Source organism: Aulonocara stuartgranti (assembly GCF_965226115.1).
Source record: "Aulonocara stuartgranti genome assembly, chromosome: 23".
Lineage (NCBI taxonomy): Eukaryota > Metazoa > Chordata > Actinopteri > Cichliformes > Cichlidae > Aulonocara > Aulonocara stuartgranti.
Genome location: NC_138958.1, coordinates 10,329,873 through 10,342,128, shown reverse-complemented (window position 1 = coordinate 10,342,128; position 12,256 = coordinate 10,329,873). Strand labels below are relative to the sequence as shown.

At 43.0% G+C, this 12,256-nt stretch overlaps 1 protein-coding gene across 2 annotated transcripts; it reads left to right on the top strand.

The window, feature by feature from the left end:
* Positions 1 to 255: 255 nt before the first annotated feature.
* Positions 256 to 11,827, top strand: LOC309699901 (uncharacterized protein). 2 transcript variants are annotated; one of them, XM_082523132.1, is made up of 10 exons: positions 256 to 315; positions 4,423 to 5,096; positions 5,211 to 5,451; positions 5,545 to 5,618; positions 5,721 to 5,764; positions 8,223 to 8,431; positions 8,741 to 8,976; positions 9,135 to 9,257; positions 9,477 to 9,660; positions 10,682 to 11,827. In XM_082523132.1, the coding sequence occupies exons 2-10, from the start codon at positions 4,470 to 4,472 to the stop codon at positions 10,951 to 10,953; spliced, it is 2,010 nt and encodes a 669-aa protein (XP_082379258.1). In that variant the 5' UTR covers positions 256 to 315; positions 4,423 to 4,469; the 3' UTR covers positions 10,954 to 11,827. The 2 variants fall into 2 exon arrangements, with proteins under 2 accessions (XP_082379258.1, XP_082379259.1); XM_082523133.1 differs by lacking the exon at positions 256 to 315 and adding an exon at positions 1,247 to 1,578.
* Positions 11,828 to 12,256: the final 429 nt, after the last annotated feature.

Sequence of the window (12,256 nt, the reverse complement as noted above, 5' to 3'; positions counted from 1 at the left end):
TTGTGGTGGTCTCTGACTTTTAGTTCAGGTTCTGCTCAAGGCCTCTTCCTGCTGACGGGGAGTTTTGGCCTGGTTTTTACTGACTGACCTCCACTCTGTGGTTTTAAAGTGAGCATCTGCAGAGGAAACCATCACTGCCACAGCTGTAGGTCAGACTTCCTGTTTTTGTGATGAGCATTAATGATGAAAACCAAGACTCGTCATCACTCAGACTGGCTGCAATCTTGTTTCTCAGAGTTCAAACCCATCACGCTGCAGTGAGTTTGTTTTTTAAAAGCTCCTGTAAGAAAGTTTCACCTGAAGAGCTGCTCTCAGGTAAGAACAATTGCTTTACCTGCCGATCTGCTCGTGGCTGAACATGATTCAGAGGGTCTGTGATGGCTTAGTTTGATTTTGAAAGATTTATTTGTTCTGTTTCTGCTGCTGTCAAGAGAGCACTCTGAGATTAAATCTGTTAAGTTAAAGATTTTCATGCTGTTAGGGCTGAGCAGACACAGAGCCTCGACCTCAGCAACAACATTCCTGCACTCATAGCATCATTTCATCATTATCATTATTATTTAATTTTCTTTAGCAGGAGAATGAACAGAGGTATGCACGTGTAGCTGTGACTTCATCAGCTGTGATCTTTTCTTCTTTTATCAAAGTAATAAGCGTGCTGCTTTAAGCAGAAATCCTTTCAGACACCCTGAAGCTGAATTCGCTGCTTCGGCCATATCCAACACGTTCTATCAGATCAGACGGAGCTCCGGCTCCACCTCAGCAGCTTCACTTAACCTCGCTCTCCTTTCTGTTTGTGTTTATTGTTTATGTTCGAGTGACTTTGATTATTGACGATTTTATCAAAGACAAATTACAGATAATATCACTCTATACAAAGGCAAATCCTTCTTCTCACATAAAGTCCGGAATAATTATCTTAAATACCTCGTAGTACCTTTGTTACCCTAACAGAGCTGCTATAGGCTCAGACTGTCCTCAATTTAAATGATTGTTGTTTAAAACAATGATTTCTCAAACTGTCCAGTTTCGTTTACTCATTCAAATTGACTGCCTAAAAAAAAAAAAAAACAAGTGAAGGAGACAGGAAAAGGACTTTCTGTTACGGTTTGGAGGAGGACTCAAGCGCAGGACTCCAGGCTCAGATGCACACAAGAAAGATTTATTTAAAATTCACCAGGTGTATATACAAGAAGGTGCAGGGGGGAGTGCTATGTACAGCTGCGTGAGGGAAAAGCACGCGTTCTTCAGATCATCCACACACACAATCACTGGCTCTCACTCCAACACTTGCCACTCGGGAATCACACAGGGGGAAAATCCAGGGAGCTGCGTGGTAGACAACGATCCGGCAACGAACAGCAGTCACCTCCTGGCTTAAATGCTGATCATATTAATGAGACCCAGGTGTCTCGTCTCCCGAGGGCGTGGGGCGAGGGCGTGAACCCACAGTGAGTTCCGCCCCGGCGAGAGAGAAGAGGAGAGAGAGAGGAGGAGAGAAAGAAACAGAGTGTGCTGATCAGCATGCAGCTGATCCGCCTGGGCGTGACAGTTTCAAGTTTTATTTGTCCAATACAGGTAACAATGGCACAGTATGTGTTTCTGTCTTATTTTGTGCTCAGCTAAGATAAAATGTAGATGCTAAAAATGACAACCTCAGAACTGGCTTCTCTCAAAATGTAAAAGAACCCACACACAACTTTAATCACACTCTGGATCTTGTTTTAACATATGGCATAGAAATGGAACATTTAACAGTGTTTCGTGAAAACCAGAGGCGGAGCCAGACATTTGAAACACCCGGGGCTTAGCCCTAAAGGGTAGTATGCATGTGGGATTTCTTTTTTTTTTTTTTGGGGGGGGGGGGGTAGAAATGACTGACTAATAGGCTCTGTTTTGAGTTTTGTTCAAAAAAGAATGACTTCATATAGGGAAAAATATATACCACATGTGCAGTACACCTTAAACTAGTTTTTTAATTAAGCAGCAAGGCAGAACAAAGTCGGGGCTGTATTAAGACACGAGGACTAAACCCCAATTCAACCAGACCCAGAACTGATCCAGAATTAAAACAGGACTGCAACAGTTCAAAATCAGGACTACTTAGGATTTAACCAAGACAGAACCAGAATCAGAACTAGATGATAGTAGCACTAAAAATCATCATAGACCTGCAGTACACTTATTTTTTTAATTCTACCAAAGTACACTATTTAGACTGAGAAAAGTTTATATAATTATTTAGCCTTGTTGTGCAAACAAGCCTGCATAACTTAATAAATATAGAATTTGAAAAATAGCAAACATAAAAAGAAACACTAGGTACGAGATACATGAGTACCTATGATACGGTGATACTTTTGGTAAACGACCATTTGACTAACATGTGTGTCTCACCTGCTCTTGTTCATCTCTGTTCTGTCCTCATTCTCCATCACCCTCTCTGTTCCTCTCTCTCCCTCTTTGTGCTGACAATCATCAAATATACAGTTGAAACCACATATTTATGTACACTTTTTTAATTGTAACATCAAATCAGACTAAATGTTAATTTTTTTAGATTGATAAATATAAAAAACATATTTGTTAACTTTAAGAGTAAAGAGAGAAACTGTCTGTATTTCTTAATTGCAAATGGCACCAAATTGTATTCAAACTTGAGCCACACTTATGGAGCTCCATAGTTCTGTTCCTGGTGTTTTGGTTGATATCTCTTAATTTTCCCATTTCAAAGAAACAGGCTCTGTGTTTTGCCTTATATGCATCCACAGGTGTGCCACCAATTTACTCACATGGACTCTACTAACCTATCAGAAGCTTCTTCAGCTCAGAATGGAATCGTCTGGAGTTTCTTATTAATTAACAATAAACTTAGTGTACATGTACTCCTAAATTTGATCAAAGTGATAAAAAATAGACAGCTCTGTCTCTCTTTATTCTGACATTTAACTAATTCAAAAGATATTTCAATATTTATCTAAAACAAAAGTTTACTCTAAATTGATCATGTTTCTCCAACAGCGCACTCGTAGGCAGCAGCTGCCCCGCCCGCTTAGTGCCTGAGCTCGGATCATACCAATATCAGGGGGGATTCACGCACAGTCGTAAATTCCCATAGTGTGCACTATGTGCTTCGAATATTGTGTGTACTTTTTGTTTTATACAGTTGTCAGCCAGGCATCTAACTATGAAAAAATTACACTCCAAAAGACCCCGGGCTTCTGACAAAACAACCCGGGCTTAAGCCCAGTAAGCCACCCCCACGCTCCACCCCTGGTGAAAACCCTCTTTTGTCTGATCATTTCCTAATAACTTTTAAATTTACAATAATTGATTACACAGCAGTGGGGAGTAGATTGCATCACAGAAGATGTGTTTCTGAAAGTGCTGTTTAAGAATATAATCCACCCACTGTTATCATCTTCAATGCCCTGTACTAACACAGAGCAGAGCAGCTACTTGAACGCTAGTCCAACAGAGGTCGATTATCTTCTTAATAATTTTACCTCCTCACTACGTACGACTGGATACTGTAGCTCCTGTAAAAAATAGCACCTCAAATCAGATGTACTGGTATAATTCTCAAACACGTTTATATTTTCAGATAATTAGCTATTAAAAGCGAGACATTTTAAGAAATGAATGATAAAAAAGAAGCAGCTGTGCAGCGTAAAGACACAGAATAACTCCAGCTTTCTGTCTTTTTTTTTAATTCTAGCTGAAGTACGGGACAAACTGCGTTCCTTTTCGGCTCAATACGAAACACACAATATTTTCTCTGAATATGGGACAATTCCGTTTTTTACGGGATGGTTGGCAACTCTACTAACTAACCTTATGAATAAAATAAAGTTCACTATCAGTAACATCAAAGCACCCACCCAGCTGTATAGAAACTCCGTCATGCTAGCTACAAGGTATTGTAAGTGACTGTAAAAGGTTAGCACAACGAAAATAAACTACACCTAAACTTAGTTTATGTTTGACCCAGATAGACTGCAGGTCATAATTTCTTACCTGAAGATCAGTTCACCTGACACTCGGCGACCGTCTCGGGTCTCTCCTCCTCCTGCCTCCCCTTTCCCTCATCAACCTGCTGGTGGAAGCTCCGCCATAGCCACCACCAAAAAACTGAGTTATTTTTACACATCGGCCATGATCTGGCCAATCCACCACCTTTCGTTGTTTATACCGTTACAAAAGAAAAACAAAAAACAAAAAAACAAAATCACCATCGGCCCACTGGGCAAATGCCCGGTATGCCTGATGGCCAGTCCAGCTATGGCTCTGCACACCTATTTACCTTACAATATAAATCCCCTTGAGGCAACTATTGTTGTGATTTGGACCTATATAAATAAAATGAAATGGAATTGAACTGATTTGGTCAGGGTTTTTGTTGCCTCTTTGCTTGTCTTGCAGGAGGTCTCTTGGCCTGTCAGTCAAAGCTGAGGGCACTCACGTAACTCATGGGTGACATGCTGGAGGCAGTTCAGGTTTGGGACTCACCCCATACCCCAATGGAGGACGGTAAGGAGGATGTACTGCTGTGGGAGCTTTCAAAGCTACCACTTGTGGAGCTCTGGAGGATCCAGTGGGGTCTCAGTCAGTCAGACCTGCTGCAGGACTTCCCCCCCATCCCTCCACGCTGGCTGCGGTCTGCTGACGCCTGCAGCACCGCCAAAACAATGATGAGGTGTTACCAGGAGGACAGAGCGCCAGCGGTGTTGGCCGCAGTCCAGTCTCTAATCGGCGGAAATCATCAGGTTCGCCCTGTACGTTTCACCATGATCCCCCTGAGACCTGAATCAGATCTAAAACCTGTCCAAGGCTTTGTGAAGACTCAGCGGCGGAAGCTTATCAGCAGGATCCAGAGACCCGGCCCCATCCTGGAAGCCCTGCAATGCTGCAGGATCCTAAACGCCTCAGAAAGGGAGGCCATCGCCATCTACGGAGCTTGCAAGGACAGGAACCGGGTTCTAGTAGACCTGGTCCTCAGGAAGGGGGAGGAAGCTCAGAAAGTGTTCTACCACGCCCTTGGTCAATCAGAACCCTTTTTACTGCAGGAGCTGAAAGAGGATCACATCAGGGACAAGGTTTGTTTTTGTCACCTGACAGTTTCAGCAAAGTTCAGAGGGAATGTCAGGTCTGAAGACCACTAGTTCACCTTGATCCATGATGTCACCAGCTGTCCTATTTTTGTTTCCCAGAATGCCTCAGACTCAGTTGTCATCATGGAGATGTTGGAGTTTCTGGTCTCAGATGAACTCAAGTGTTTCCAGTGGTTGGTCAACAAATACATGACTGCAGAAAGTCACTCTCCCATTGGTGGAGAGCAGTTGGAACATGCAGACAGACGGACGACGTGGAGACTTCTAGAAAAACTCTTTGGATCCAATCGGGCAGAACGTGTCGCCATGGAGATCCTGATGAAGATCGTGCCAACGCTGTGTATGTATGCAAAGTCTGTGCTAAGCTACACTTGACTCGATATTTATCAGGAAGGATGTAATCATGTGATGTGATGATGTCATCTTTCTGCAGGTCTCTTTTTTCAAGCAGAAGCAGTGACATCACTGACCTACTCTGACATCAGGTTGGAGACAAATACACCACAGGTAAGTTGTGTCACTGTGATGTCACTGATGTGCTAATTGTTGATTTTTTTTTGTTGATCAGTCCAGTTTTTTAATCATTTTTTTACCTGTTGGTCTGTGCAGGTTGAGATTACACCTGAGGTCAGCGAGGATGGGAGCATATTCAGGTAACACAGGGTTGTTGGCTGATTGGTTTAATGGAAGGTTAGGGCAGATCTGGTGCCATGCTGCTGTTCACCCCGCTCTTGATGTTGTGACCTCGAGTTATGTTTGTGGTGTTTGATGTGTTTTTATTTGTAAGTTTATTTGTAAGACCCAACACATACTGACGTTATCACCAAATCATACAAGTTCATCAATACCACCTCACCCTACAGTGGAAGTATTCACAGTGCATCACTTGTTCCAACTGTCATGTTGTCTTGTCATGTTACAGCCTTATTCTAAAATGGATTAAATTCATTTTTTCACCTCAAAATATTTCTCAGCAGCAGAAACGGGGAAACTAGTGATGGTCAAGGGAAAGATTAATGCAGCAATGTACAGAGACATCTTTGATGATAACCTGCTCCAGAGGGCTCTGGATCTTGGACTGGGGCGACGGTTCCAACAGGACAGTGACTCTAAGCACACAGCCAAGATAACAAAGGAGTGGCTTGGGACCACTCTGAAGTGACCCAGTAAGAGCCAAGACCTGAACCTGACTGAACATCTCTGGAGAGATCTGAAAATAGCCGAGTACCAACGGTCCCCATCAAACCTGTTGGAGCTTTTCACTTTGTCATTTTGAGGTATTCACCAAGAGGTTGATTCTGTTCATCTGGACATAGCGTTTTCAGTGGGAGAAATGTTTCATCACTTCTTTTTCTTCTTCTTCAAACTGAAAAAGTCACTTGGATGACTTTATTCTGTAAGGTAAACCCCCTACAATAACACAGAGAAACCCCAACAACTATATCATCTCCTATGAGCAAGCACTTGGCGACAGTGGGAAGGAAAAACTCCCTTTTAACAGGAAGAAACCTCCTGCAGAACCAGGTTCAGGGAGGGGCCATCTGCTGCGACCGATTGGGGGTGAGGGGAGGAATACAGTACAAAACACACAGTGTGGAAGAGAGCCAGTCTTGTTGATGATCTCAATGAGTCTAGTCTCTGTCTAGTCTTCTAGTTTGCATCACATCCCTATAGGAGCATTCAGTTGAGCGATTTTATACTATGGTTTGTTCTTTCTACCTCATTGCCTTGTTCTTTTGAGTCGGCTACGACATGCAGGGGACGAGCGATTGCAAGAAGAGCAGGCTGGTTTTCGGAGTGGCTGGTCATGTGTCGACCAAATCTTCACCCTCCACATGATTGTTGAACAAACACTGGACTACCAAAAAAAGATTTCTATCAATTTTATCGATTTCAAGAAGGCTTTTGACAGCGTCCACCGGCCGACTATGGGCTATCCTACATCACTATGGAGTCCCCCAGCAGTTTGCAGACGCCCTTCGTGGTCTCTACTCCAACTCCCACTGCTGCGGCTGGATGGTTGACAGCTGCACGGGTCCCGCGACCCTGAAAAGGATATGAATGGATGAATGGATGGATCAATACTGGCATCCTTCCTACTGGGACCGGATAACGAACAAAGAGGTCTTATGAAGAGCAGTCACCCGTCCCTCAGCCTGATGTTGTTGCTGAAAGGCGCTTCCACTTTGCGGGCCATATTCTACATCTACCCGCTCATCGCCCGGCCAAGAGCCCCATTACATGGTTCCCGCGCACTGCCAAGGGAAAGCAAGGCTAGCCAAAGATCACATGGCATTGAACATTTATGGAGGATCTGCAAACCGTCAACCTCGTCTGGGACGAAGCCGAAGCTGTCGCTGCTGACCGACATCGATGGAGAGCGGGACGATGCCTCCCAACAGGCTCCTTCCGGTTCTTATCTATATATGATCCCCCAGTTCCACAAGCTCTTTGTTCTCAGCCTCCCTCTCCTTTTCAATTATTTCACTTCTTCACTTCTATGTAGTACTAATCTGCCAGGCCCAGGAGCCGCTGCAGGTTATAGGATATTAACTTGAACAATAATGTACCTTCCCTATGGATCTTTGATGAGCTTTGGAGTTTGAAGTAGTGACCTGGCCATCTTGTAGTCAGCATTTTTATGTCTGACGTGGTCGAATGTGTTTCTTGTATGAAGACAATCTTAGATTTGTTTAGACTCACTAATGATTAAATGCAGAGTGGTGTATAAACACATAGTGAGCAAACCCCCAGATAGGTTGACCAGATTTAAGATTGAAGCATTAATTAATGGCAGGACTTCATTGATGAGTCTTGTAGGAATGGGGTCTAAAAGACACATTGATGGTTTGAAGGAAGTAATTACTGAAGTTAACTCAGAAGATCAATTAGAGAAAAAACTATAAACAAATATTTTTTTGTCCATTTTCAACTTTATTAGAAGGCTCAGTGAAGAAACGACAGGAAAGCGCGCACAGAGAGAGAAGGGGGAAGACATGCAGCAAAGGGCTGTATAATACAATTTAAGGCTGTGAACACTGTCTAGATGCTCTGAATATCACCTCACAGTTAAGAGCTAACAAATAAACAGTAATGTTTCCATGTTGCCAGGTTGCGCTGCCAGCAGCACGGTGTGTTCAGGTGCAGTGTGACAGGCCTGGTGTTGGAGGGATTTGGTGACGTGGTGTATGAGATGGTTCCCTGGGATGTGGACTTCCTGTCCTCTAAAGGGCTGCAGGTGGCAGGAGCTCTGTTCAGGTTCCACCTGCTGACTGGGAGCTTCCAGCGACTCCACCTGCCGCATTGCCAGCTGCTCTCAGGTCACTAACTGTTTCTTTGACATGTTTTCTGCCAGTTACATGTCACAGTCCCACCATGAGGTCAAACTTCACATTCACATGACAGCAAACAGAACCTGCAGAAGAAATCATCCTCGCCTGATGTTTTGGAGGAAAGAAAAATACTTTCTGATCTTGTTTAATCCTCTGAGTCCGAGACTTTGGAGAGAAGTTTAGATTTACATTTTGTGTTTGGCTCATTCCAGGGTTACCATGTCAGACACGTCTGAATTGCCATCGCTGGCTGACGTTTCTTGATAGTCTCTGGATGAATGTTTTTCTATCTTGCAGATGGTGGTCAGCACTTCCTATCTGTAGCTCATGTCACTGGGGACTGTGTGGACTTTATCACTCCAGGTCAGGTGACCGATAGTCATGTGACAGTTGATATCTCGGGCTTCTCGTGCTTTGGTCTGGTGACCCCAGCGCCCAGTGACCAGATTGCTGGCCTGGTGTTGATCTTCTCTCAACCCACAAATTCCACACTGTTTGTCCTGCTGCTGCCCAGGAATGTCTGCCTCACTCAGGTAAGCAGGCCCTGCCTGAAGGGTCCTTACAATATCCATGAAAAGTGCAGTGAAAGGTTTAAATTTCAAATGATTTATATTTGAAATGATATCCTCTGACACCGGTAACAAATACCTGAATCAGTCTTTGTGGCTCTGACTGATCACCTGATGTGCAGGTGAGAAAGGAGTGGAAGCGGCGGATTGGGGCTGAGTACGTCGAAGCTATTCCTGACTGCGAACTGATCCCAAATCACACATACAAACTGATTGGAGAGCCCGTCACAGTCATCCAGCCAGAGGTATGTCACTTGGACGCTGCACCTGCTCTCACCTGCTCTCACCTGATGCTTTACTTTCTCTTTGTTTACCATTGCCATGGTGAATCCTCGAATTGAAACTCCATCAGCTGTTCAGAAACAGGAAGCTGAGTTTGTTGACGCTGCTTCCTGATTAGACCCTGATCTTAATTTTTACACACACACTCTCATGAAGCTCATTTCTTGTTTTTATCGTTTCAGATATCAAAGTTCGTGAACTTCAGAGACTACAACAACTTCCTGCCGTCATTCCAGGTGCAGCTGAAGGCTGGAGCCACACAAGTGAGGCTGCAGCTCAGGAGTCATGTGGCTGGATCCCGTCTGATCGGCTGGGTGTTTGGCAACAAAGAGTGTGAGGTCTGGGCCCGAGACATTCAGCTAAAAGGTAATTCACACTACATGTGACCTTCTTTTACCTGTGTCTGTAGTTGATTTATAGTCAAACTGAAAACACACCATGGTTCTTGAAAATGTGAGACTTTATCATGGAGACTCGTGAACCTGCAGCTTCTCTTTGATTGTTTCAGCCAGACATCTCCATTGAACGTTTGCCTGTCCTGACCAGTGTTTTTTTCCTGGCTCCCAGTTTGTGCTCATGCGTCTGAATCCTGTCCTTTAATTGGCTGGTGTCCAGCAGTTTCAGACTGCTGCCCCCAGACATGCTTTTTGTCCTTTAGAGGCTTTAATCAAACCAAACTTACTCTTTCATCAGCTAATCAGAAATTCAGCTTTTCCACCTGAGAAATGTTTATCAGGTAACAGTGATAACATAACTTTAATTAATAACTGTAGTTTCAAACATTTCTGATGACTTAATCTGAATAATCTGTTTAATCCAGAGTGACCTCAGATCTTTTTGTTCACACAGACAGATCTATAAACATCAGAATCAGAATCCTTTATTAATCCCAGAGGAAATGAAATAATGCAATATATTACAAAATTACAGAATATAAAAAAAATAGCTTTAATATAAACAAATAGCTCAATTATAAATATCCAGAATCTTACAAAGATTAAAAATATATGAATGACATTTTACCCTAAACTGTAAAACTTTATTTAAATGTTATTTGTTATTTTACTGTAGGGGATGTGCAAAATGATGTAACTAATGCAGTGTGTACTGTGCATTAGTTGGATGTGATATCCACAGGGAGAAATGATTTCCTGTGTCATTCAGTGGTGCATTATGGGTAATCTCAGTCTCTCACTAAGCGTGCTCCTGTGACTGGGCAGTACGTCATGGAGTGGGTGGGAGGTATTGTCCAGCATTGTCTTTATCTTGGCCTCTTCGACACCATCTTAAGGGAGTACAGCTCCATCACCACAACATTACCGGTCTTGCAGATCAGTTAATGTGTGTGGATCTGGTCTGATCTGTGTTCCGGTCTCTCCCATGTCAGTGAAGGTGCTGGACTTGCAGGACGAAGATGCGACCCTGCAGCTGCTGCAGATGCTCAACCGTCTCGGTTCAGAGGATCTGAAAACCTTCCAGCGCTTCCTGAGTCTCCGGACTGATCCGATCTCCGTCAGCCGACTGGAGGCCGCAGACAGAACCAGAACTGTTGACCTCATGGTCCAGAAGTACCACGCCGAGGGGGCCAAGGAGGTAACTGAGGAGATACTGAGGAAGATGAGCTACAACCAGCTGGCAGCTGCTCTCAACAAGAGCTGATCAATCAGAAAACAGATGTTAAATTTTTTTTTTAACATGATTAAATGTTTATAATTCTCTGTGTGAACAAGGTTCAGTGGTTTATTTTTACAAACACCTGTTTCAATATTTGAGATGAAATTATCTAAAAGATTTTTTTTAAATAAAAAGAGAGAAACTCTTAAAGTGACAACAACCACATTTCTGTTTGAATTTCCAAAAATGTCACAAGATCAAGAACAGGAACACTGATTGCATTACAACTCCCCAGAACTAACAGGTCCGCGAACACCTCATCAGGAAACAAAGTGTAAAATCTCACCTATAAATGTCAGCAGATTGTTTCTTTTCTGATCACATTAAGTAACTATGACAGTATTGCAAATAACTTGTTTATGCACATTTTCATGTGTTAGAGCCCCAGCTTCATTTCAGGAGATGAGATGAGATCGTGGTGGCATTGTCCCTTTCATGTTTTTGTTTCTTTAATGATAAAACATAGATTTGATCCTTGATATCTTCAGTTTGAAATGCAGATAGGAATTAAAATGCCCGTCCACAGCATGCCAATGCCTACCATTTCTGTTCTCCTCCACCTCTGGTATGGGGCCAGTCTATAATCGCTGTGCTGATTAGGCAGAACAGAAATCACTGGATTCAAGATGGTTGGGCAACATGGCAGCTGTTATCTATTTTTAATACATTAATGATAAGTTCATGAGGGTTCCTCAATTGTTGGAAGATGTAGCTACTCACTAATCAATGTATATTTATGAGTACAGTATTTTCTTCTATTAAAATAAAGAAAAAAATGACTGAGTATACCCTTCATCACATCTGCAGATGACATTTTGTGTTAGTTTAGTGTAAATGCTAGAAAACAAAGGAAACTGTTAGCATAGGTGCATACTTTCTACATGCATGCTCTTGTGGCTAAGACGTCTTATACTGGTTTAAGCCAAGGTGTATGGCAGCTTTATGTCGCTGCAATACCTTTTACAGCATTAAGAGGTATTGTTATTGTAATGACTGATGGATGCTTACTGTACACTCAGTAAAGCTGTGCTATAACCAGAGATGGGCAGTAACGCAACGCGTTACTGTAATCTGATTACTTTTTTAAAGTAACGAGTAAAGTAAGGGATTACTATCGCAAAAACGGTATTTACATTACCGTTACTTTCCTGTAGGAACGCTGCGTTACTGCGTTACTAAAACCGTGACTTTTTTGCAAGAGTGTCTCATGACAATGACGTAAGCGAGTGCGACGTTCGTGACAACAGCTGTGTGCAGATCAACGATGGATAATATATCGAGTGCGGGA